We start from the raw sequence: 26,050 nt of genomic DNA on the forward strand, positions 1-26,050 counted from the left end.
GAAGACGCTCTTGACCCAGAGTGTTTCAGGAGAAGCAACCATTTCCCTGTGATTGTGCCTTCTGTTGGGTCAGGGAGAGATGAAACATCGAACTCAGCCACAACAGACTCATCTCCCTAGCACCCTATCCCACAGTCCAGAGGGGGAAGCTGCATGTTTCAAATAGAGAAGAATCACAGTGTAAGCAGAAGTAAAGATGAGAAACCTGGAGAGACCACAGGAGAGAAGGAAGAAGCTATCAGAGAGATCTGCAAGGACACAGAGTGCTGTAAAGGCACAGAGGAATTCCTGGTCTGGCAAGATGACCCAGCCACTTTGACCCTGCTGACACTACACGTTGTGCCTGTTGAGGAGGAACTAGCACACACACTTCTCAGCCTAAGTGCAAATCCTGTTCTTTCACTGTATTCATGTGTCACACTGAATTGTTTTGGTTGGAAAAGACCTTTAAGCCCATCAAGTCCAGCTGTTAACTCAGCACTGCAAAGTCATCACTAAACCATGTCCCTCAGCACATCTACAGGTCTTTCAAATCCCTCCAGGGATGGTGACTCCACCACTCCCCTGGGCAGCCTCTTCCAAGGCTTGATAACCATTTTGCAAAGAAAGTTTTTACAATATCTAACTTATATCTTCCCTGTCACAATTTGAAACCATTTATTTTCGTTCTATCACTTGTTACTTGGGAGAACAGACTGACCCCCAACTCCCTACCACCTCTTTTCAGGTAGTTGTAGAAATCGACACCAGCCGGGACCTGCCAGCTTCCCTGCCCCATCCAGCATCCACCGTGGCTCCTAAGAAGCACCGTTAACGTGTGCTAGCTCTCCCCCAACTAGACACAACTGCCGGGGTTCTGAGGGGCAGGAGCCATGACGCCGGGAGCCTTTGAGGCACTGCACCCCGAAGCCCACCTGCGGCTGTAGCAGCCGGGGAGCGGGGCCAGGCGGGAAGCAGAGGTGCAGACCACTGCCTGGGGAAGCGCTTCAACCCCTACACGGCTGCGTTTGGGTCCCTCAGGGCCGCGCTGTGCTTCAGGAGCTGTCAGGAACCAACCCGCCCAACTCCCGCAGCCCAGCACCCGGCTCCGGCCGGCCTCACGGCGCAGGCGCTGCGCCTAAAGGGCCGGACTGCAGCTCCCGGTAGGCTCGGGGGCGGTGCGCAAGCGCGGGGCTGCTGCTCGGGCTGGAGGGAGTTGGGTCGTTGTTGCCGCCCGGGTAAGTGGGGAGCGGCAGCGGGCCGGGGCCAGAAGGTGGGCGCGCTGTGCCGGGCAGCCCCTGTGGGGGGTGCCAGGCAGGGTATGGGTGGGCAAACGGCGGATCAGCCCCTCCGCCGGCTGCCATAGCGCTGAGGGAGCCCGGCGGGAGGGGCCGCTGCTGCGAGAGGAGGAAGAAGAACGGGCTGGGTCGGGCCCGCCCGCCTCGGACCCCAGCGGTTTACGGGGCGGGGGAGCCTAAAACCTCTGTTGGTTTTCCTGAGTGGGAAGGTCAAGTCTTTGTTAGTGAGGAGAGCTGAAGGTGCAAGGCAGGGTTTTCGTGTTGGCGCTGGGAAATGGGCTCTCCGGCGGTGAGGTTTTCCTGCCGCTGGCACCTGAAAGGGTTCTGTGGACTTAGGGGCCGAGAGGAGGCGGCTGAATGCCTGCTGGTGGTCGCTCAGGTAGAGGGTGTTGGTTAATTTTTCAGCCACCACCGAACTTTGCTGTGAAACCCGAAAACTGTTGCTTTATAAACTCTGCCTGTAGATCTGCTTAGCACAGTTCTTTCAGCTCGCGGTGTGTGTTTTGTACAAGTTTAAAGCGCACGAGGTCGTGACACTTCATTCCGGAAGAACGCTGCCCGGTGCACCGCGCCGCTGGAGGGTTTGTCCTGCAGCCCCGGCACCTGGCCCCGGCTGCGGCAGCTTCCGGTGGGGCTGCACCGGGCAGGCAGCGGACCCTGGGAATGGCCAGGGCCCGAAGAGGCTCCCCTGCCCCTCTACACAGACACCTTTCGGTACCTGCAGAGAATTTTGCGCATCAGGTCTCGGTATAAGCTTCTGAAAGCTCTCTGCCTGTTTCTTTGCAAGTAGGCACAAGTTGTGTTGAAAATAAGTGCTGTTCTAGAGAGGCTGCTGTATGCTTCAATTTTGCTATGATACACTGAATGTATCCTCAAGACTAATGCCTTGCTACTGTGTCAGATCTACAGAGCTCAAAAGACAGCCTGGCATGTAAGGGAGGACCCAAAGGTGGATAGTACTCTTCAAGTTTTCTACCAGTAACATAATGGGAATTAATTTCTTCTGCTGTCTCATTCCAGGCTTGTAAGTTTCACCACTTTTCTGTGATGAACACAAATGCATGAATGTTTCTATAAATATTCAGATATTTGTGTTCCTTACAGAAAAGTTATGTTTGCATCTGATGTTTCTTTTTGGCTCAAACCCTGTAGACATTTTATCCAGGAGGAGATACTGTGTATCACTGGCCATGGGCAGTGCATCTCTATTGAAGAAAATCCAGGTATTGCCTGGAAAACACAGGTGCCAAAATATCCCTCATCTTATCTGATCAGTAAGTCCCAGTGCAGTGATGCAGCCCTGTGTGTTGGGAGAAGGAACAGATAGTTAAGAGTGGCAATTTCTGCAGAGTAGCTTCTCGAGGTGGGCAGTACCTGTAATACTTGGGATTTTTAATTTATCCCAACGTTGTGTTTATTTGGGATCATAATACCTGCCCTGAAGCTAGTTTGGTGAGCATGCCTGGAAGTGTTGTGGAGATAAGTGTGCTGGAATGCCGCCTCCCATCCTGCCAAGGCTGCCACTTCCATGCCCTGTGCATCTTGCTGAATGCACGCCTTGGGGCTCCTCTTGCCTGGGCTGGATGGTGCATCCATACAGCCCTGCAGTGCATGTGACTGGTATTCAAGAACATGCACTTACAGGAGTTTTTATGGGACAGTGCCAGCTTGGTAGCTTGGCCATCACTTGGAACACCCTGCCAGCAAGACAGCTGTGTCCTAGTTCTGTGTAGTTGCACACAGGACACATAAAAGAGCAAAGTGGGCTTTGTCTGTTTCCAGGTGCTGTCTGACACAGAACATGAGCTGACAGGAAATGAAAATACAGGTGCCTTCTGATTTCCTTCATCATGGAAGAGTCTTCATGGTCTGTGTAGTTCCTGTGCAGTAGCTGTCTGTCCCTCTCCTCTTCCCAGGTTACTGTATGGACAAATGAGAGGATAGAGAAGCTCAGTTTGCCATATATAAAGCTTTGTGTATTATTTCTTTGAAGTGAATGAAGCCTTGGGCTTGCTTTTGTAGGAAAGTGGCTCAGAATAGGTGTTCCTTACTGCCTGACAAAAAGTTTAGGCAAAGATGAGCTGCCACCTGCTGGCTTTGGAAAGCTTTGGGCCAGGGAATGTCTGCTGCCTCCCTGGGTGGGAGAACCTGGTTAGGGTACCCCATTCCAGGCTGGAGATTCAGAAAGTTTGAGTGGGTTTTTGACAGCTTTCTGCAAAGGAAAGTGGCATGGGGCTGTTCAACAGTTGTTATAAGGCATCGTAAAAACATCCTAAGGAGCCTGCTGGGATGATGGTAATGTTTATATTTCCTAGGTTTGGTAAATGAGTAAAAAAGTGAAGATGGCTCTTTCAAGTGCAGCACGTTCTTTATAAGCAATTCTGTATAATCTCACGTTCTGGAAGACAAAATTGTTGCCTTCGTAGAGGTTCCCTGGGGAAACGCCTAGATTAGGCTCCTCCAAGCAGCTGGGACAGTCAGGGGCCCTGACTAGTGCAGGAATGCTGACAGCTCTCTGGACTCCTCTGCTCCAGACCCCCCTGCTCCGGGTTGGGTTCACCCAGAGGCTGGGTGGAAGGAGGCTCCGAAGGAACAAATGAGATTAAAGTGAACTCTGCAAATGTGCTGGCCAAAACCGGCTGGGTTTGTTTTTCATGATGTCACTTCTATTTTAAAATCCAAGTTACTGAAACCACTTACAGTGGTCTGTAATGCTACTCTAGTTTCCTATGGGCAAGATATTTCTGAAGACTTATGCCTGTTAGAGTCCCAAGAAACTACCATCTTAAGTACAACAGGAATTTCCAAGGGGGGAATTTGTGAAAGAAAATTGGAAGCTAACTTTTTAGAATCTTTTGGAGTTTAAAAAATGCTGTCAGAGAGGAGCAAAAAAGAAAAGATATTTTAACTTGTAGATAGGAGGTGTGTGAAAGCTGCTTCACAGTCTTTCACTGTATGTTTCAGGTAAATACAACAAGATGGCCTAAAGTAAAGTTACTGCTATCTTCTAATTTCTCTAGCTGTTCACTGATTTCTCAGGTGAAGCAATAATGGCAAGATTTTGGTCTCTGATGTCCTTCAGAATTTCTTCATTTCTGATTTTTTTTCCCCCCCTCAGATTCTCTTCTGTTTAACCAAGACAGAACTGAAAATTGATTGATTGGAAGTGATGATTTTGTGTCTGTTTCCCTACATGTTTCTTATGTGACTGTGAAGTTGCTAGAGTGAAGAACTTACTTTACATTATAGTTCTATATCTGAAGAAAAAAAGAAGAATACTGGCTCTTCTGATTTCTGACACATATAGTATTTTCATGGTAAAGCTAAGGGTGTTACTTAGAAAACTAGCTCTGCCTATTGAAGTGCAAAGTATTTACAAAGCTGAAACTGATGGTTGCAGTTTTGTCTACAATATGGCAGTAAGATGTGCCACAGGTATTTACAATCCAAATACCTGTTCCTCCTAAAACCCTGTCACCTATTAAGCATGTGTCTCTCTCTGTGCTGCACAGATAGAGGGAGCAATGTGTTTAATGGGAGGTGAAGTAGCTTGTTTGATTAGATTGAAGCTGCAGCTGGCCTTTATGCCCTTTTTAGGCAGCGAGAATTCTTGACACCATGGTTTAAAACCTGATTTTTAGCACGTTGTATACAAGTGTCATATATCCTGTGGTTTCTTTTGTAGGGAATGTTTCTGAAGGCTGCTGTCAAGCAGCCTCTGTGCAGTAGATGTGCTAATTAGTGCTACCATGAGGACTTTTTAAAGGTGTCTCATGTGAAGTATGCTTTTATATTTTCAAAAATACTGTTGATAGGTTTTAGAAAATATGTCCAGAAGTCTAAATTTTAATTTGGCAGGCCACATGTGATTCTCTTCCTGTTGCAGAACAGAAGACTCAGGTACAGAAATAGTGGGGTGGGTTTTTTTGCTGTCCTGATGGTGTTGGGTGATGGGTTGGACTTGATGATCTCGAAGGTCTTTTCCAATTTGGTTAATTCTATTCTATTTTTCACTTTTTGTGTGTGTGTGAACACTGTAGCTCAGGATTTCAAATGGCTAATTGGATCATACTATAGAAACAAGCAAGACTAAGGGCTATGACCTGAACATTAATGTATTATAAAGGATGAGTAGTTTTCCAGTCAAAGACATACCACTGCAGTAAATGAAAGGTAATTAGTTCTGGATGACAACATTTTACAACGATTCATGGGGAGGAAATATAGCTGATGTGAATGTAATACATGGTTATGCAGTGCTATGTTCTGCCACATTAAGGGGAGCATTATTCTGCAGTATGCAGAACTATTCTGCTCCTTATAATTACCCATTAAGACTACAGCTTTTAATGTCTGAATGCAAATGGCCATGCAGAAATGTGGTAAATAGCAGCATGTTGATGTAGGATTCGGAGAGTGCAGCCTGGACACAAACAGTGCTGTGTAATTGACTGCAGGAAATGTTTTCCTCTTATGATAGTGTGTAATGGCTTGAACTGTAAGGAAGGACAACGCATTAAGGCTCCAGGAATGAGAAGTTTGCATGCAGATTGTGTGGCATCTGCTGTAGCCATCAGCTAATTGTCCTTCAGCTGTTATGCACCTGGAGAAACAAACACCATGAGACTATGAAACCTGTAGGAGGTAGCATGCCAGACCTCAGAGGCACTCCTTTAGTTACTTTTGGAACACAGCTTTGAAAAACATAGGTGTGCTACTGTATGCACTTTCTGCAGCCATCAAACCTGGATGTTCTTAGCTCTGTGACCCCTTGGCAAAAGGTCTAAGCTCTTCAAATTTGATCCAGTTTAGTTCAGAAGAAGCCATACAGTGTTCTTTTGGCATAATTTAACCATAAAACTGAGAATTCTTCCTGGTTTTTGTTATGCTCAAGAGAACTTTACCTAAGCTGGTTGTTCAGCTTTGGAATAACATCCTATTGGTGTCAACTGTGGTTTACAAATAAACTCTGGTGTTTATATCAGTAACATTTTTTTAAAAGCAGATATTCTGAAAATAGCTGTAAATATATTCCTCATTCAGGTGTAGACATTGGTAGAAACTGAAAATTTACTGTTCTTGCCTAGGCAGTTATTAAAACCAGATTTACTTTACAGGTAAATACTGATTGGTGTGGATGAACCTTTGTGTGTTCATGTCTGTTCAGTGCCTTTGAATTAAGGTGTCACCATATGGAACTGTGACAACCAGGGAGACCTTTCTTGATGTAAACAACTGACATGAGAGAATCTTGTAAGCAGGATTCCATGGTATTGTGTGTATATACAGCCCTTCTTTTACTTTTATTCGAGGCAGTAACTTCAAATTGATTTGGTTTTGCACAGTGTTTGAAGTAATACAGTTAGTATATGTTGTGTGAGCGTCCAAACCGGAATGTGGGTCGGTGGAGAACAAACAACATTTGCTGTATGCCTGTTCTGTATTGAATATTTCTGTAGAGCTGAGAAAGGGATTTGGGAGGCTAATGACTCTGAATGTATAGATCTAGCTTTTGCTCCCCAGACAAACTATGCACTCTTGCTCACAGTCATTCAAGTTACCTTTTGATTGTGTGTGCCCTCAACTTGAAGCAAGAATTTGAACAAAAAAAGAATCCAGAACTACTTACAGACAAATGAAACCAAATTGTCTGCTTCAACAGTGTTGTGATTAACTGTTTGGTTTTTCTGGGCCAGATGCTTCAAAAATTGTGCTGTTAGAAAACAGATTCCCTGTGCTCTTTGTTCGTTGGAAGTGCTATATAGACTGTACATATTTTGAAGGGCCACCATTTCCTCTAAGTATAATCTTCAGTGAGCAATTATGTAGTCAGTTCTGTATTTTTAAATTTGTTTTTGGCAGTAGGATTGACTGGAGTGCTGCTACTTAGGAGTTGTATGCCCTAAGCCTTTCAATCTAGGTGTTTTGATTTTCCTTGGACAGAACAGAATGTTATTTCAATGGTTTTGCTATAATTAACTCTGAGGCAAGCTTCCTTTGTTCTCTGTAGGTAATACACAAGGATATGAGTCAGTAATAACCAATTAGCTTATTTGCAGTGGAGTTCTCCTTTACTGCCCTCAAACAGCAGCAACAAGTGTAAAGCATCTTCACTCTTCTCTTGACTGCAGTATCTGTAAAAACCCATGATGTTAAGCTGGACTTCTAAATACTAGGTGTAGTTGGTATCTCCTCCTTCCAACCCTGCAGCCTCCCCTGCTCTGTGGGAATTGTAGCCTTGGAGTTCTTGTTGAGACTGACATTCATCTTAATATAAACATAGCTTGCTTACTGATGAAAAGAGCATGGCAGAATGAGATTCTTGTCAGTGAAGAAGCAAGGTGTAGACAGCTTCCGAGCATTCTTTGTCTGCTGTGGAATAACATATATGAATATTGTATGAAAGAGCTTTCTATTCAGAGATGTATTTGGAGGTTGAAGATGCTTTGTAGTTGAGCTATTTACCTTAACTATGGTTATTTCTTTTTAAAACATTTTTTTTTTCCTTCCTCCTAGATCTGGTTAAGCATAAGACTTGGGTTTTGAGGTGTTCGAGCAACTTGCTGCTGCCCAAGTCATGACACTCCCATTTCGGAAGGACTTGGACAAGTACAAAGATCTTGATGAGGATGAAATTCTTGGCAAACTTTCGGAGGAGGAGCTGAAGCAACTGGAAACTGTTTTGGATGATCTTGACCCTGAGGTAGGTATTAGCCAAGAAAAGTTTTATTTTTTTCATTTGTTCAGAAACTAATCTGAAACAAATGGAGACCTTTTTTTTTCACCCCACTTGTATAACATACTTGTAGGCAGAGATTTTTCCTCATCTGCTAATGATCTTATTTACAGATATATGTTTATACAATGTTTTAATAGTTTGTTTCCTGTTTGCAGTAGAGGAAAACGTAAGAGGGATTGTCAGAGGGGAGCTTTCTGGGATTTATTTACAAATAAAAATGGCTCTTTGTCCTGTCCTTGCAAAGAAAGTTTATTTAGAAAGGCTTGTTTAACTTTCCTGTTTCCAGTGCTGTCTGGTAAACAGTTCTTGTGAATCCATTTTTACTTTCTTGCCTCTGTTGTAGGAGTTTGAGAGAGGGAGAAAGCTAACCTAAAGGTTCCTCGTTCTGAATTGGGTTGCCTGTGTGTTTTCCTGTCCTCTGCTGAATTTGCAAAGAAGAGGCAAACATTGAGAATCCAAATAATTTTATCAGCATGGGGTGTTGAATAAGGATTCTTACAGCCTTCTTGTATAAAAAGCAGCATCCTCTACTGATACTGCAGCTAATATCTGTCCAAGATTCGTGTTTTCAGCCCCTGATTTTTCTGTTCTTTCTTTAATAGTAACAGGTATTAAGTTTAATCTTGATGTTCAAGAGTGGCTTAAGAATATTACGGTTGCCTGTTCTGTTGCACTGCAAGATATTCTTGATTTTATTTGCTTTGGCTTTTGTAGACATTTTAACAGAAAATAACTGGCAAAAGTGATTGGCTGTCTTTTATGACAGTTGGAATTTTGATACAATCTGGTTTTTCCATACTCATAACCTCCATTTTTTTTTCTCCTTCTTTTCCCCCTGTGCTGGAGGGAAGCTTCAACCCACCACACCCCCAATCTTTTTTTTTTTTTAATCTGAACTGTGTTGAAGATAGCAAAAAAACCCCCATACACCCCACTTTGAATCAAGCCCAGAGCAGAAATACTCTGTCCAAACTTTAAATAGCTGAGTTTGTTTAAATAAGAAGTAGTAAATAGTGTCCATTCTAGAAAAAAAAAAAAGCAGAGTAACTGGCAAGTCTAGTACTGGGAGCTGTTGTACTCAGAGAATTGCTTCAGTCCTATTCAGAATGCAGGGTGCTCTGTTTGTAATTACATTCTTGGTGTCTACGAACACCTAGTGTCTTCCTCTGCCCCAAATAAAAGGGATTAAAGATTGCCTAAAAATGATGATGTATCAGGCTTGAAGCTTGGGGGGGACTGAGAAGGAGGAGGGAAATTAAACTAGTCAGGTGTTCACTCAGATTTTTCTAAGCTGTACTTACTTGCTCCATTTTGTTTTGCAGAATGCACTGCTGCCTGCAGGCTTCCGACAGAAAGACCAGACTGCTAAAAAGGCTTCGGGTCCCTTCGACAGAGAACGACTCCTTGCGTATTTAGAGAAGCAGGCTCTTGAGCATAAAGACAGGGAGGACTATGTGCCTTATACAAGAGAAAAGAAAGGTAACACCACCCTCTCCCTGATGTAGGTGGTTATGAAATCTCTGAAGTGGACTAGCCAGAACTACTGTGAACCAGAGTTTACAGAAGCATCTGGCAGCTCTGACGCTTTTTGACTCGCAGCACTTCCCAAGAAGTGCTACTGTGCAGAGGCCGGATGCTTCCTGTTCAAGCAGTTTGTGGTGCAGGGGCCGGTGTGCTCTTTGCACGTGGCACAGGAAGGAAGTAAGACTCAAAAGGTTTTTATCAAGATTGCAAAGTTCTGCTGGGCATGGTATCTTCAAAGTATGAGCTACCCTTGATTTGTGTCAATAATGTTATTGTGCTTGTGCTGCTGAGTACATGCAGTAACATTTGTAATGCTATGCTGAATTAAACCAAACAAACAAAACCCAACAAAAAACACCACAAAACCCCCCAAACAATAGAATCATGCTGTGAAAGATAATCATGTTCAAAGATGATGTAAGTTGACAAGGCCAGGCAGGTAGTATATGTCACCATGCTGTCTTTCAAGTGTCCTTACTGAGAGGTTTAGTAAGATTGCACAGTTGTTATTAACTAAGCACGTAGGTAACGTTGCAAGAAGCTCTGAAATCTGGCAGTGGTTTGTGGTCTGATAACCATGGAAACATTGAGCTAATGAGTAGATAAATTTTTTTTTTTAAAGCCTAGAACTTTAAATCTTTGCTTTGGATCTAGTCTTCTGATTGTCTTGAAGCATTTTCAGGAGAAAATTATGAAGAATACTATTGGTTGGCACAAACTTCTAGTCCTGTGCTGGGCACATATGCATAGGAGAAGGCTTTTAGCTGTCACCACAGCATTTGTGTACTGCTTGTGAATCCTAGCTTGTCTGAAACTTACCCAGCAGCAGGGCAGGTCTGCTGCAGTAAGACTTCAGTTGTTTCATCAGTTACATTCCATCTGCCCAAGATGAGCAGTCTACTTTCTTTTTAAGGGTTTGAGATCCTTTAATTCTGCTTAATTCTTTGGTGTGAATCAGTGCTTATTCAGGACTGGAGTCATCATTCATCTGCTGAGTTTGTATATATGACTGTGGTGTGCATTTGGTGACATTTTCTTGGGGCTATTTGCATTCTCTCTGGCTGTACCAGATTGACACCAACCCTGTCAAGTAACAACTTTTTCTTGAGATTGTGACTTTATGTGCTATGCTGTATACCATGTGCTACTTACTTAATACACCATGTTTTGCCCTATTTCTAGAATGCTTTGGGTTGGAGGGGACTTTTATATGTGCACTTTAGCACCACTTTTGTTGAGACATAACTGTGACACTCCTTTGTTGACAAGAGAATGGGATTTTGCTGACTGAATCTGTAAGAGTAACCAAGTTAAGGATAATGCAGCGTATTGCATGCAGAAGGCAGTTAAAGGTGCCTATAGCAGCAGTAGCCTCATGGTACCTCTGCTGCTGGCACATGCCTGGTGATACTGTGTTTGGCTGTGTAGTGTGCTTCTGTTTCCTCCCATTCTGTTTCTTGCCCTCTGTACTTGCTAGTTTATGTTGGAGGCAGTCTTAATAATTTGATATGATTGAGTTCAAGTATGTTTGGGCCTCACAGCTGGTTTGGGGAATCCTTTGCAGCCCCACCAGCTTGTACGCTTCTCCTTTGGGATGTGAGGCTGGGCATGGAGAATTTGCTCTAGCTAGTACTTCTACTAGAATCTACTTCTAACTAGAGCTTCATTCAGTCAGGTAGTTCTTTAATGTCAGCTTATGTATATGTGCACATGGCAAAACTATTTGGACAGATAAAATCTTCAAGAGTCGTAGAGAAACAGAAGGCTGCAGCTGTAATGTAGACTTTGGCTAAGAAAGGTCACGTCACTTCCTTTAAGTAATAAATCTTCAGTAAATAGCAGCCTGTCTGGATGTTGCAATATGTCATACCAGTTTAGTTAGTAAAATTTCCTGTGTCTCTTTAAAAAAAAAAAAAAGTTATTAACTTTTTCTACCATTTATTTCAGTACCATGGAAGAAGACAAAATATGAAAAACTAAATGTAGCTTACTTTCACTAAACCCAAAAATGTGGAAACAGATGCTCAGAATGGAAATTCACACCCTCTTAAATGAGTGGGAGGAGGCAAGAAAGCTAAGCTCATTTTGTTGCAGATGAGGAATAACTTTTCCCCTCGTGAAAATGTTATGGTCCAGCATTGATTTGCTGCCATGTTTATAGCTGTTTTGCACATAAGTGGCAGAGCTATGTAACTTAATATTTTACATCAAAAAATCACAAGCTCGATTGAGATGTAAAACTTGGAAAAGTAGAAGAGCAAAATTCAATAATTGTGCAGGATGGTTTTCATCTAGAGGGAGCTCTTATCCTCAGTGTACTGTAATATTAAACAAAAAAACCAAACAACTAAGCTGGCTTATAATTTTTCTTTTTGGCTAGATAAATGTATTATGGAGAAATCCTAACAAATGGAATAAGGGTAGGTGAAAATCTTGCTTAACTCTTCTTTTAATTCACAGGAAAACAGATAGTTGTAGCCTTCAGATCTAGAGGTTCAAGGGGCAGAGAGATGGATTGGAGATAAAGCAATTTTCTTGATGCTTTGTGGGTTAGGCTTTGCTAGAATACTTTGTGTGCCTAGCTGATCTTACTGCTCTAATTTGGTCTGATTATTAATTTAATGCAATAAGAATAGGAAAATTATCCTTCTCTTCCCTTCTGTTTTAGTAGAACTGGTACCCTGTGTGGCAATTTTGCCTGCAGGGTTATCAAAGCAGCTTACCCTGGGTTAATTTACAGCATCCTGGCTTGCTACTGTTTCTGGTAACCTTGTGTCCCTAATACAGTGCAGAGGCAAATCCTCACTTTCAGTTGTCCTAAGTACCTAATTTTTGTGTAATGCATTATTAAAAGAATGTTGCATCTCTTTCACTGTGATTTCTCCTAATCTTTGGAACCTTTTTTGGCTGTATGCTGTAAAACGTGGAAGAGCTGAACTGATGTAAAGTGTCCTGATATGACAGTGAGATGAGCAGTACTAAAGAAATATGAAGCTAAACAATCCCCAAATTGTATTCTATTGCATTTTTCCAGTGCCTGATTTTTGTTTCTAATAGCATCCTGAAAAACATACTTTGTTGTTAAATACGATTTAATGACTTAAGTCACATTCTGTTCCAATTAAGTGTCAAGCCATACAGTGAACCATTGTTCAAAAGATTCATGAGAGCCATGTGGTAATAATTTTAACAAAACTAGCTTTGTCTCAGTCTGTGTACGTAAGTATGTCATAAAGATTTTACAAGGCATACAGCAAAGAGAAGGATCTCATCTGAACAGTGACAGGAGCTTCGGCGCTGGAGTCTGTTGGCCTCAAATAGGTTCCATGCATCTGACCAATGCTCCTTGTGTCTCTTGGAACACCAGAAAATGTTACTGCATCTGAGATAAAAATGTATATAATATCAGTAATGTACTCTGTGCAGTATAATGCAAGGCATTAGCAAATTGAACTAAGCTTTGCATTTTTGCCTCTGCACTCTCCTAATCATGGTTTTCTCTTCATGGATTCAGAGGCTTCATTGGGTTGGAAGGGACCTTCAAAGGTCATCTTGTCCAACACCCCTGCTGTGAGCAGGCACACCTCCAACTAGAGCAGGTTGCCCAGGGCCACATAAAGTCTGGTCTTGAGTGTCTTCAGGGATGGGGCCTCAACCACATGCCTGGGCAGCCTGTTCCAGTATTTTACCACTCTCCTTGTAAAGAACTTCCTCCTTGTATCTAACCTAAATCTGCCCAGCTCCAGTTTAAAACCATTGCCCCTTGTCCTATTGCTGCAAGCCCTTCTGACCAGTCCCTCCCCAGCTTCCTGTAGGTCCCTTTCACATACTGAAATGTTGCTATAAGGTCTCTCTGGAACTTTCTCCAGGTTGAACAGCCCCAGTTCTTTCAGCTTGTCTTCATAGAAGAGGTGCTCCAACTCCCTCTCCATTCTTGTCTGCAGTATATTTGTTCTGTATTGATTTGCATGTCATGTAAATTCTGCTTTTATGTAGATTGGTTTTGTTGTTGGCTTGTTGGTTTGGTTTTGTTTTGGTTTTTTCCTACTCTTATCACCCAGTTAGGCTGAAACTGTAGTCACCTGTCTACAGCTGCTCATCTGGCTAGTCACGTAGCTTTTTTGTTGCTGCCCTGTTCAGTTGTTGCTCTAGATCACTGTTTGCTTCTGTTGCAGCAGTATTTGGGATGCTGTGTTCTCTATTTGCCTTTCAATTGCTTGTCTTTAAAGACTTTTGTGTTACATGCTGTAAAATGAAGCTCATACCCTGTAGGAGCTTTGGAGAAACAATTTGTGGAGTTGGCATTCTCCATAGGTGGGCACTAGAGCAAAATAATGTGTGATGCTCTAGCCTTACCATAAAGCAGTTTTCTGACTCTGCTGTGTGCTCTGTAATCAAATAATGAGTAACAGCATTGTTTCTACAGTAAGACACTGCAGAAGTAACTTGTAAGTTGAATTAAAAAAAAAATACTATTAAACTATTACAAGTGAATTGATGGGCCTAAGTCTGTCACATAACTGGTGATTAATTGTGTATTATGTCAGTTTCTAAATTGATGAAACTTTAAGGAATGTATCAGATACTGCTTGCTTTTCCTAATAGACTTCCTGATAGCTTGTATTTGGTTGTCCTCAGGAGATGTGATTCCTTTTCTGGCAACAGATTACTGCAAAGTGTATTTCAGACTTTCTCTGATCCACAGATTGTTGTCACCTGCTGCCTGCTAGCATGGGGATATGACTGCAGGTTATGTGAGGATAGTACCAGCAATATTCAGGGCATAGCTACACTGAATAGACCTGATCTCTGCAGGATTTTCTGAAGTGTTCTTGGATGCTGTGAGTCTGTAGAGGAAATGTCAACCAACATTGTCCCACCTTGCTGCCTTTTGAGGAGAACTTGGAATAGAAAGTTCTTTCTGTAGCAAAGAAGGCCTGTGCTTTAATCCTGGGATGTGTATCATTTAACTTGTTAGCAAAAGGCATAGAAGACTTGAGTATATAATTACTACAGAAATTATGAGAACCTGTCTGAAATTTGCCTCTTCGTGTTCTGATGCTTAGTTTTTGCAGTATCCATGTTGGCTGAAAAGAAAGATGTCATGTTCCTTCATGGGATCAAATCCCTGCTATTTTGGAAACATTCTACTTGAGGGCTGAGAAAGCTGTTCATCTCATGGGCTGCACAGATGTGCTGACTTGGTTTTGGTGGTCTTTTGTGGGATTTTTGTTGGTTTGGTGTTTTTTTGGTGTGGTGGTGGTGGGGTTTTGTTGTTGGTTTTTTTTTTTTTTCTTTAGCATTTACATTAAGTGGGAAAGGGAATTGCCAAACTGTCTTGGCAGCAGGCCTTGAGTAAGATCATTGTCCCTGGAGACAGAGGAGTCTTATCCTTTCTGAAGTAAGTTTGTTACTGAAATTAGGAAATGGGGAAGGACCTGCTTTTGTATATGCGTTGTAAACCTCTGAACTCTGGGCTAGGATGAGATGAAGCCAATGAATGAGACATTATATACACAAGGGTGTGACCTGTTCTATAACAAAAACTGCTCCTGACCTAGTTCATGTGACTGGAGTTGGCTGCAGTGAACATTTCTGGAGGGGAGAGGTGTTTCAAGTTTTTGCTTTAGTGAGAACTAATATACTTCTCTCTCTCTTTAGGTTATCTTGAGAGTCAGGCATGTGCAGATAAATTTAGTCTTACTCTTAGGAAGCAAATGTTTAGAACCAGAAGTTCATAACCTATAAATTTAAGAACCACTTTAAGTAACATCAAGAAAAGTGATTCTTCTTTGTGTACTGTGTGACAAACCAGGCGTAAGGCTGATCCAGGCTGAAATGCGTTTTTATGAAGTTGTTTTAAATGAGATCAGTTTCCCTTTCCTGCTCACTGCCTGCTGCACTAGTGCTGCAAATAGGGTGACAGGAATGAAGGTTCAGGTGCTCAAATCATACTTTCCTTCTATTCTCCTTCCTCATTCTCTGAAATCCTAATCTTTTTGCTAGTCTGTTTTACTGAGGGAAAAACAAGACACATGTTGCTAGTGAAAGGCTTTAGATCATAGTTCTGCTATCCAGTGTTTCATGGGTTAATGAAAACCTCGGCAAGCCTTCTCGTACCTCTTCTGAATATATCAATTTAAGTTGGAAGTTATACTCTTCCCCAGTAGGTGATGATGGTAAAATGAAATGGGGGTACAAATGTAGAGTGTCAAGTAAATAAAAATAATCTTTAACAGTTACTAGTTAAGTCTTCAGTTTTAATGGTCTTGTTTTAATTCTGAATCACTGCAGCTTCTCTTGCATTAAACCTGAGGGGTATGGGTGGTAATGCAAGTCAGCAGCTTTCAACTACTGATTGTAGTCAGTACAGTTACATAAAGAGATTTATTTTCTGCTTCTAAATATGGATAATGATAATTTATACAAATTTCCAAAGAGATAGCAACCAGGAACAAAAATACTCCGTTGCTAGCAACAGATCTTGGTCGTCAGAATGTGTTGTCAGGAAAAAACCTGATATGCTGCTTTGTAATCTGTGCTAGTGGCAATGCATTAAGTTCCTTTAAAAAGAAAATTTACTACAAACTGTAGTAATCTAGGATGGGCATTTGGAGAGGGAGAGAAAAGGTGGATAGGTTTTGTTATGCCAGTGTCAGCTGTGGGACACAGGAATTGACTTTGGGCATTGCTTCCCATAAATGGTGAAATCAAAATGCCACTTTGCTGGAATTTCCCAGAAGTAAAACTGAAATATCTGTATAAAGCTTGTTGTCTTTGGGAGATATTTTAAAATACATAACTTAGTCTCGGTCCAGGCATGTAATGAGATACACTTGTATGCAGTGTGAGGGGGGTGGAAAATCTTAGGCTTCTGCTCAACTGGTCTGATTCTGGTGCATGGTGGGTTTTTATCATGTAATTGGGATGAGCCAGGGTGATTCATGCGTGGAAATATTTTCTAGCTATGAATATGGAACAGGGTGGGTTCCTGAATTAGCACTGATACTTCATAGGAAGATTATCATCACCACATTCTGTCCTGGGAAATGTCAAAAGGAAGTTGGAACCACTTTCCCACAGCTCTGTCTGCTGATAGCTCAGGCAACTTGGAAAGTTTGAAAAACTATGAGTAACTGTTAAGATTAGATTCACAGTTCTTTAGTTGTAAATTACTTCTATCAAAAGCATCACTTTTGTTCTCTCAAACAGTACTGGAGCTTTTGTTTACCATGCTAATTTATCCTGAACCTAGGCACCATCACCTCTCCTGGGTTTTTACCAGTGGTAGACCTCTTTGTTCTGAAAAGGCACTTCTAATATGTACTGTTTTCAGAATAACTATTAGAATAGCTTTCTCATTCTGATTTCTTACTCTTAACTTTTCAGCTGAAGATATATGCAAGAATTATGCTAACTACACAGACTTCTATTTATAATGCATGTTTCCCAAAATAACTTTTCCCACTCCCTCTCTGTAGTGACTAAAAAGCTGATGCAAAATGTGGCATTATAGCTGCTCCTTTTTCTGTGACCTTTCCAAGTATCATTTTAGAACAGTGTAATCAGCAGAGAAATCTATTCTCTTGTTTTGTGCTATCCACCTTTTTTTCAAGTAGCTGAGGCATCTTTTTTTTTTTTTTTTTTTTACATCAAAACTGAGCTAAACATGTGAAATCAGAAATTATGAAGTTGTGTATGCTGTAAAACTACAGTGAATGCTCAGGTCCATGATTTCAGACGACGCTACTTTATTTCGCTGACATTCAGATTACAATTCTGCCCGGGTCCCTCTCTCCCTTGAGAGGATGCTGGTCATTGTTCCCTAGCAATACTAAATTTTCTTACAGGTATTATTTCAGGCTGTTTAAAAGGTGTAATGGAGGCTTGTATTTTACTTCCTAATCCTGAGGAGAGGAAAAAAAGAAATTGTAGTTGTGATACAGACTCCTGAGAACTTGGAATAAATGATATTGTATTCCTGCTTAGCCTCTTTCATCATCTCTGACTTTCAAGAACAGAAGAAACCTCATTACTTATGTTGCTCTTGTTTGTTGTTTGTTTGTTTTCTCAGAGTTTACTAAATGTAATGTATATTCCTTAAGTACAGGAAAGCTTAAAGATAATTCAAGATAAGCAGTTATGTAATATACAGTAACACCAGATTTTTAAAATAATTTCTTTTTTCACTCCAGGGAAAATATTTATCCCCAAACAAAAGCCTGTACAGTCTTACACAGAAGAAAAATTCTCTCTTGATCCAGAACTGGAGGAAGCCTTGACCAGTGCCACAGACACAGAATTAGGTGACCTTGCAGGTAAGCTGGTTTTGAAGTATGAATGGGCTGGTATGTATGTAAGCAAAAAAGATCTATTATTAACGTGGTAAAGGTAATTGTTACCTGAAATGTGACTGTAAAAAGCTGTAGCTGGTATATGCCAGTTTGCTTGTAGTGTATAACCGCTGTCAATTAGTGATAATTTATAGTAAGTAAGGTGGGTTATTTTGGTCTGAAAATATCTAATTTTCAAAGTTAAAATTTTAAGTTCATTCCTCAGAATGTTGTGTACAGTAACACTTGTTCTTGCACATAAGAATGTGGTGTTATGCCTGTATTCATAAAACTTCAGTTGAGAATTTTGTGACTGAACTGCCCTTTTAACTCTCCTTGAACCTGGAGAGGTCAAGTTTTTCAGAGATGTGAAAGACAACTAAGAAGTCTATAGTCGATATGGGTTTTTTCCTACTTTTACTTGAATTACTAAGAGATTGAATAGCTCATTGTGCTGATAACTGGCTGTTTCAAAAACATCAGTTATTAAAAGGAACACTGCATCTGAGCTGAGAAGAATTAATTATGGTTTTGCTTTCTCTCCTTTTTTTCCTTTTACAGCTATACTGGGAATGTCCAACTTGATAACAAACAGTCAGTTCTGTGATGTAGTAGGGAGCAGCAATGGGGTTGACAAAGACAGCTTCTCAAGTAAGTGGGTATGCAAGTGCTAGATAAAGGAGTTCTTTATACCACACACAGTTACTATAGCATGAACTATTTTCTGTTTCACTAGCATTCTTTATAGACTATTCAGTCTTCAATTGGAAATGTGCATGTCTATAATACTGCCAACTGAGCTCTGGGAAGAGTGGAATTAAAACATACATACACTAAAATATATTCTGCAGTTAAGTCACTTTTGGAGGATAGAAGTAGACATAAGCTTGCATTTGGGTGTGTGTGTGTGTGTGTGTTCTGTGTTTGTGACTCATGTCCTATGTGCTTTCTGAAAAAAGCTAGTGAGAAAGAAAAGCAGAAGGGCTGTGAGGACTTTCTGGAAAAGAATTGAACTTTACAAAAGTACCTTCTGCAGAGGATGGTAGGCTTTTTGTTGGGGAGAGATGTAAAGTTTTATGAAATGATCTTTAAATATAGTAAATACTTAGTGTATATATATATCATATATTCACAGTGAATTTGTGACTTGTTTACAATTTAATGCCCTACTTCTCAGATATAGTAAAAGGTGAAAAAATGTTGCCTGTTTTTGATGAACCACCAAATCCCACGAATGTGGAGGAGACACTGCAACGGATTAAAGATAATGATTCTCGTCTTGTCGAAGTTAATCTAAATAACATTAAGGTAATTACCTGAATTCTGCAGTAAATATGCTGCTCTTTCTCAGTAGAAAACACTTTTCATCTGCAGAACTCTCTAAGACAGCATGATATGCTTAGTTTAAATACAGCAGCCTTTCTGTCAAGTGTTGCCATGTGTGTAATCTCAGAAACCTGTAGCTGAACCAATAAACCATCTCGGCTGTTTCTGACAGCTGTGTATTTTTAAAGTCTTAGATTTTCTTACTGTCAAGCTAGATTTCTGTGGCTGCCAAGTTGTTGACAGTTGCAGCAGTTCACCATCATGGAGTTAACTATTTATTTGAATCCTTTGTCCTTGATGAAGCAATGAGCAAAGTGATATTTGTACCTGACATCCTTTGATTCTCATACAAAAGAGCTGTCAGCAATTAGGGCAGCTTCTGCACAGAAGTGTAACAGTGCTGTTTTTAAACATGACTAAAACTTGTGAATCTTTTCATGAAAGAAAACAGAACTAGGAATCCTGACTTGGAGACTGCAGCCTGCTAGCTGCAGTCTCACCAGCAGCCTAGGCTATTTGTTTCCCTTACCAAAGGAAGAATATAAAATACATGATTTTAAAATATTGTACAGTAAACACATGCAAAACAAATGCCTAAAAAGGCAAGAGAGCAAACTTTCTGATACAATAATCTGAGACATTTATTACTACAATTGCCTAACATTATTTCTTTTAAACTTCATTGCAACTGCACTGTAAACATTATCAAGCTGTAAATTTGCCAATGCTGGAATTATTCTTAACAGAATGCACAGAATGAAATTTTCATAGTTTCATTAGTCTAGAGCTTGAAATCTTTTTATATTTGTGAGAGGTTAATTTGATGTTGATAGTTAGCAGGATGTTCAGTTCATGTAGATTTTGCTCAGTAACAGTTCCAAACCAGCAGACTATTTTTAACACTGTGGCAATGGCATCAGTGTAGTAAAGACAACTTTGCTTTATGGAATTGATGACTCTAATAGCCATTGCATTTTACAAATAGCTTTACTACACATGTAGGTCTTTATTATGGGACTGCTGGAGACCACAGACAGTTAATAGCAGGGTAAATTTTGCTGTAAAGATAATAAGATAATGTGAGAAGTTTGGGGGGGAGGGGATAAACTTGTGTATCTCAAGAGAGTGAAATGCTATTTTTAATTCAAGAACATACCAATTCCAACGCTGAAAGAATTTGCCAAAGCCTTAGAAACCAACACGCATGTGAAGAATTTTAGCCTTGCAGCCACACGAAGCAATGATCCTGTTGCTGTTGTAAGTACTTTTGCTAACACGCTGAAGTGGGTTGTGATGGAAGTCAGGATGGAAGGACAGTGATAAAGTATTGAATTGAATCCTATTTAAATATTTAGGGATAAAAATGATTATAAATTCCATTACACTGTAAAGTCTTTTCTTTAAACCTTTGTCATATCAAAGCTGGTAAACGATTATTAGTTGACTAATACGTAGCAATGCATCGTACATCTCATCTGTATGAGATGAGGGAGAATTTGTCTTTTCCAATCCTTTCTCCCTGTTATTTCATTTTGTTAACCTTCTTCCTGTGTTTCTTTCCCCTTACTGCTTAGTTCCTGATGTTAATTTAATGAGCCAATAGTATACTCAAAATTAACTTTCAATGAAGTGCATCTGAGGACTGAAAAAGCTCAGAGTATTAAGTGAAGACTAATTAGGGTTTTAGTTGAAGAAACCTGTTTGTCTGATCTCCCTGCTACCAAAGATTGGCATATAAAGCATAGTATTAGTCAAGGTATCTAGATTGGCATACTTTGAAACCTAAGTACTTATCATCTGGTCCTGTTTTTCCTATGCTGAATCAAAGCAGTAAACAGTGCTAGTGGTTGTGCCAGCACAGTATACCTTTAATTTCAAGCTAGAAACACAACTAGTTTGAAAGACTCCATTAAGTGAATGTTTGAAAGCTTTGTCTTGGGTCGATTGAAAAGTTCCTGTTCAGGAGAACTGAAACATTTGTAACAAAAATCTGGAAAGACTTGTTTTCTTGTCTATGGTTTTGTTGGGATTTTTTTGCATTGTGACTTAGATTTAAAAAAAAGTAGTAATAATTTAAAGGTTATGATTTTTAGGGCAGTAAGCCTCACTGGTTAGCTATTCTTGTTTGCTTATTTTATCAGCTACATAATCAGGTATATGCCACTACCATAAGAGTGATACTGATACTGTGCTTAGAACTCTGAATTGTAACTCTTTCTCCCAAATCTCTAGACACAAGTGTTTTAGAAGTCAGATCTCCTGTTTACAAACCAACCATATCTAATTCCCCTTTCAGCTGACTAATGCCCTTTCTTTGGCCTTTACTTAGCAGTTTGCATTACTCTTTGTACGCCCCAAAGGCTTACAAACTGGAACTAGTCCAATATGTTAATTTTAGACAATTTATATTCTGTGTAGCTTTTTTTAGTATGTAACAAGAGAAAGAGAGGCCTTTCCTTGACTAAATACTATTAAAAAAGACTGTAGCTAATGCCTGGCTGAAGACTTCCTTCACTCTCAAAAAGTGAAAGCTTGCAAAATTACACTGTGCATCTGTGAACTTGTTGCTCCTAATGAACTAGTTAGTGGAAACCTGTCTCCTATGATGTACTGTAGCAAAATTCAGAAGTTTAATTATGCTTTCTTGTATTCAAAGGCTCTTGCAGATATGCTGAGAGTAAACACAAAATTGAAAAGTTTAAACATAGAATCAAACTTCATCACTGGAGTTGGAATTTTGGCACTGGTTGATGCACTGAAAGACAATGAAACTTTGACAGAGATCAAAATTGATAATCAGGTAAGTGAAGGGTTGGTAATACCAGAATCAAAATCAGTCTGTCCGAGTTTACTGAATATTTTTAGAAGGCAGCCTGTGAAAAACTTTGCAAAGTATTTTACTTTGAAGTATCTTAACTCCATGAGTGATTGTCTTTCAGATTCTCAGAATTATCCCACGAAGTTAATTTCCAGTCACTTCTGTGCTTGCTTGTGCTTTAAAGTGCACAAACATTTTATAACCTTTTGCCTTTTAGATTAATCAAAATTAAGCTAAGCATATTTACTAATGGGATGAAAATATTCTGGTCTCTTTTAGGGTGAATACATGTAAGCTCTGTTGTCATTGTGTCTTTTACTTCAACAGAGGCAGCAGCTGGGCACAGTTGCAGAAGTAGAAATTGCCAAGATGCTTGAAGAAAACACAAAGATCCTCAAATTTGGCTACCATTTCACACAACAGGGACCTCGAGCCAGGGCGGCTGCAGCTATCACAAAAAATAATGATTTGGGTAAGATCTGTCAGTAAAGTGTAACTATTAAATCAGTGTTTGTGTGGCACAGGTTCTAAAGGTGTCTGTTTTTATGTTAACATAAACAAGATAGCAAAACATGAGTAGAGCAGTTTCAGATTTCTCTGTGCTTTACTTCTACTCCTTTGCTGCTGCTTGATATTCTTCTTTAGTTGCAGAGCATTCAGGTGTATGAGTTGAGGATTTTTAGCATAGTCTAGAACAAAGACATTCAAGTTCCATGTGTGTTGTGGCAAAGGGAGGGAAAATAGATTTGATTGGTCAGTTTTATTCAGATTTATTTTCTTGAGAAGTAGTATTTGAAATTATTAGTGCAGAATGCTCTCTTCAATGCCATCACACCCAATCTCATTTTAAATTCTTTGAGCAAGAAAACCAAATGTACTGTCATGTGCTGAGGCTGGGACTGGGCCATCTCTTCCTTTATGGTTCTGTTTATGCACAGGTACCTTCTCTGTCTCCCTTCAAGGCAGCTGGTAGCAGTGGCATCTTTATTTGCTGCAGCAAATTTTGTTGGAGCTCATTTGTTCAAATCCTAACTAAAAGGAACAACCCAAACTTGGTTAATAATATAGTGTGTGAATGGAAATAATTTGAATAGTAATGTCAAGTACTTGAAGCTCTCAATGACTAAAAAATAATGTGGTTTATCTATTTAAAACGCCATTTAATTCAACTTGTTGTGTTCAGATGCTTTGTGGTAAGGAGTACACATCTGATCAGCATGAAAATGGGCCAGGCCATTTAGTAGTAGTACTAGTTAAAGAATGTGTTAGATGGAATGGCATAGGAAATTGTTTGGTTTAAAGACCTGCTTCCTCTCTGAGTAAAGGTTCTCAAAATAGATTCTAAACCAGATGTTTTTCATCATAACACTTCAGGTGTCTCTCTCTACTTTCTTTTAGGGTTTCTCTCTTCACTAGTTCTCATTTTTGTGTTTGACTCTTGGAATTCTATGTTTCTATTGATATCTTGCCTTTTTTTCTTTGCTTTCTTAGTCTGGAGTATGCGAGTAAAAGTTTCTGCAAATACCTTTACATCTCTCCAGCCCTGAAGCTACAGAGACAGGTTACTCTGAATACCCAGTTGGGTATTGAGCACTGAAACCTGAGGATGTTCAGAGTCTCTCATTTTCTTTGTATGTTTCTTCCAAAAAAATTCTACATTTTCCTTCTCCCTTGTTTACACTGTGTTGCACACTTCCCTTTTCTTTGTCTGAAACTGTGTACGTGTTGCTTTTAACTGCATGATTGGAGAAGTCTAAGGATGGAAACTCTTCCATCTGTTCTTGTCATCTGATGAAAGAGGGAAAGGTTAACTCCTCTCACTGATGAAAACTAGTTGAATTCAAATGGAGTCTTTGAGTTACTCTCAGAGTAATAATACATTGGCTTTGACGAGTGGAATTCTAGTGTGATTTTATTCTGATTGTTCTTTAGACTGTGTCTAAAGACAGAAAGGAGGAGGAGAAACAAAACGCCTTTCCCTCTGTTATTTTGATCTGAAAGTAAACAAGATCAACTCAAATTACAAATAATCTGTAAAACCAGGTAATTTCCAATGAGTGGATTTGAGAGTAGTATCACTTTCTTACATAGATGTACTTGCTTAGCTTTTCAGATGAAACAGAGGTGCCCTATATAATTTCTAAGACCCTTAACCTTGTTTGTTGTGTCTTGGCAGGGAAAAAAAAAAACACAATTTGACAGGGGGATGAAGAAAACAAAAAATATGATAAACATTAAGCAAAACTCCAGTCATTCAGTCAATACTGCATATTTTTTAAGTCTAAACAGCATGTGAGCTTTTAGAGAATTTATTCACAAACTTGTGGTGTTCTTGCATTTCCTGACAACTGACTACTTTATTAATAAATGGAATGTTTTAGGTTATTGAATGTACTACTTTTTTGCAGAGTGTATGGATTATATTAGATAAAATGTGATACTTTTGTTGTGTTTCTTTTGAAGCCACATAATTCACCAACAGCAAAAAACTGCAGTGTAAAAAAAAAAAGTCCCAGATGAAACATTATGCAGCAAAGTCACTCTTTGTGCAGTAGAAATAGGAAAAGTATTTACAGTGATAAAATAGTCAAACTTTTCTTTTCCACCTCTCATTACAGTTCGCAAGAGGAGGGTTGAAGGAGACATCTAGGAGATCTCGGCAGAACTGTGTGGAGATTTCAAGAGTTGTCAAGGGATGCTTTGGCAATCCTGGACTACATTTACCTGGGTTAGAAGGGAAAAGACTGGAAACCCCATTCCTTTTAGAGCAAAGATATATTAATAATCTGCTGGTATGCCTCACGTTTTTCAGATGGAGACATAGTAACTGCACCAGTCTCTGTACCATAGTTTTTGATTGTTTTTTTTAAGAAGTTTTTTGTATTTCAAGACTTCAGCTGTGCTTTCTACTAAGGATGTAACTGCAAATCAATGGTGTAATTGTCTGTAGTCAAAGAATGGGACATTCAAGATCATTGGGAAGATAATGACCCAACTGAAATGTTTGTTAGAAAATCTGGGGGTGCTTATTTACATGGAGGGGTGTGTATATTCTTGAAAACAATGGATTACTGATAAGGGATTCTTCACAAAACAGTTGGACTCATTGTGTGGAGCTGTTCAGCCTTGTTCATATGCACTGAAGAGAAATCTTTTACACCTTTCTTGTTTGTAGTTCTACTTTTCAATTTTTTTTATTAGTTCTTGATACTGTGATTAAGTTTTCAAAGTATTCCTTTAAGCCAAGCTGAAGTAAACTGGCTAAAGGCTTCTTCCATGAGATCGAAGAACTAATGAAAAAATGAAAGCCTTACCAAAAAAAAAGTAAGAGCATTGCAAAATGACAGGTTTATCACCTGAACCCTTAAAGTCTTTTTCAAAATGCCCCACAACTGTGTCTTGTTCTGTATCTAAACATGATATGGTTTTAGACTATTTTTGTGTGTTCACCAGCATTATTTTGTTAATTACTCATTTAAAAATCCTTACCTACATTTGTAAGTATCGATTTCTCTAGAAGTAGTGGACATGCTTTTTTAAAATTCTGTACCATTTTGTAAAGGAAAAGGACCCTTAAGTGTAAAACCACTGTCCTAAGTTGCTGGCAAATGGAAAAATCCTTTTTTTCAAGCTGTTGGCATTGAGCAGAGTACTTTGTATAAGCCTAGCATTTTTTAGTGAAGCAGCAAAGTAACGCTTTTAAGGAAGGATTTTTCTCTTCTACTTATGTCTTGATGTTGAAACACTACATAAGGCAGGCAGAAATTAACCAGTATGCAATGTAAAATCTGTATGGTGTAGTAATTGTTGACATATTTAAAGTTCTGTAGCTATTTAAAGTTCTATATCTAAGCAAACTAATAAGGCAACAAGAATCACTTCAACAGAATCACAGCAGACTTCTTTGAAATAATATGAAAATCTAGAGGCTTTTTGGTGTAGGTCTGTTTGGACTGTACTGCACTAGTTTTGCTCAATGTTGTCATGAGATCACAAAAATGTTCTGAAGGACTGCCAGGCTGGTTTTGTAGCA

At 39.9% G+C, this 26,050-nt stretch overlaps 1 protein-coding gene across 2 annotated transcripts; it reads left to right on the forward strand.

Annotated features, from left to right (window-relative positions):
- The first annotated feature begins 1,138 nt into the window (after positions 1-1,138).
- Positions 1,139-25,689, forward strand: LOC104297315 (tropomodulin-3). 2 transcript variants are annotated; one of them, XM_054168875.1, is made up of 11 exons: positions 1,139-1,217; positions 7,794-7,980; positions 9,339-9,495; positions 17,736-17,858; positions 18,435-18,524; positions 19,051-19,181; positions 20,349-20,456; positions 21,856-21,999; positions 22,345-22,489; positions 23,509-23,578; positions 24,636-25,689. In XM_054168875.1, exons 2-10 carry the CDS (start codon positions 7,855-7,857, stop codon positions 23,562-23,564), a joined length of 1,080 nt encoding a protein of 359 aa, XP_054024850.1. In that variant the 5' UTR covers positions 1,139-1,217; positions 7,794-7,854; the 3' UTR covers positions 23,565-23,578; positions 24,636-25,689. The 2 variants fall into 2 exon arrangements, with proteins under 2 accessions (XP_054024850.1, XP_009895529.2); XM_009897227.2 differs by lacking the exon at positions 23,509-23,578.
- The last annotated feature ends 361 nt before the right edge of the window (positions 25,690-26,050 follow it).

The sequence above is a fragment of the Dryobates pubescens genome, chromosome 17, assembly GCF_014839835.1.
Source record: "Dryobates pubescens isolate bDryPub1 chromosome 17, bDryPub1.pri, whole genome shotgun sequence".
Taxonomy (NCBI): domain Eukaryota; kingdom Metazoa; phylum Chordata; class Aves; order Piciformes; family Picidae; genus Dryobates; species Dryobates pubescens.

What these genes read in the sequence shown, in the direction of transcription:
- LOC104297315 (XM_054168875.1), top strand. Translation starts at nt 7,855, where the DNA reads ATGACACTCCCATTTCGGAAGGACTTGGACAAGTACAAAGATCTTGAT. An exon ending in AGAATTAGGTGACCTTGCAG is followed by an intron (nt 17,859 to 18,434) that starts GTAAGCTGGTTT and finishes TTCCTTTTACAG; the next exon opens with CTATACTGGGAATGTCCAAC. An exon ending in AGATCAAAATTGATAATCAG is followed by an intron (nt 22,000 to 22,344) that starts GTAAGTGAAGGG and finishes TTACTTCAACAG; the next exon opens with AGGCAGCAGCTGGGCACAGT.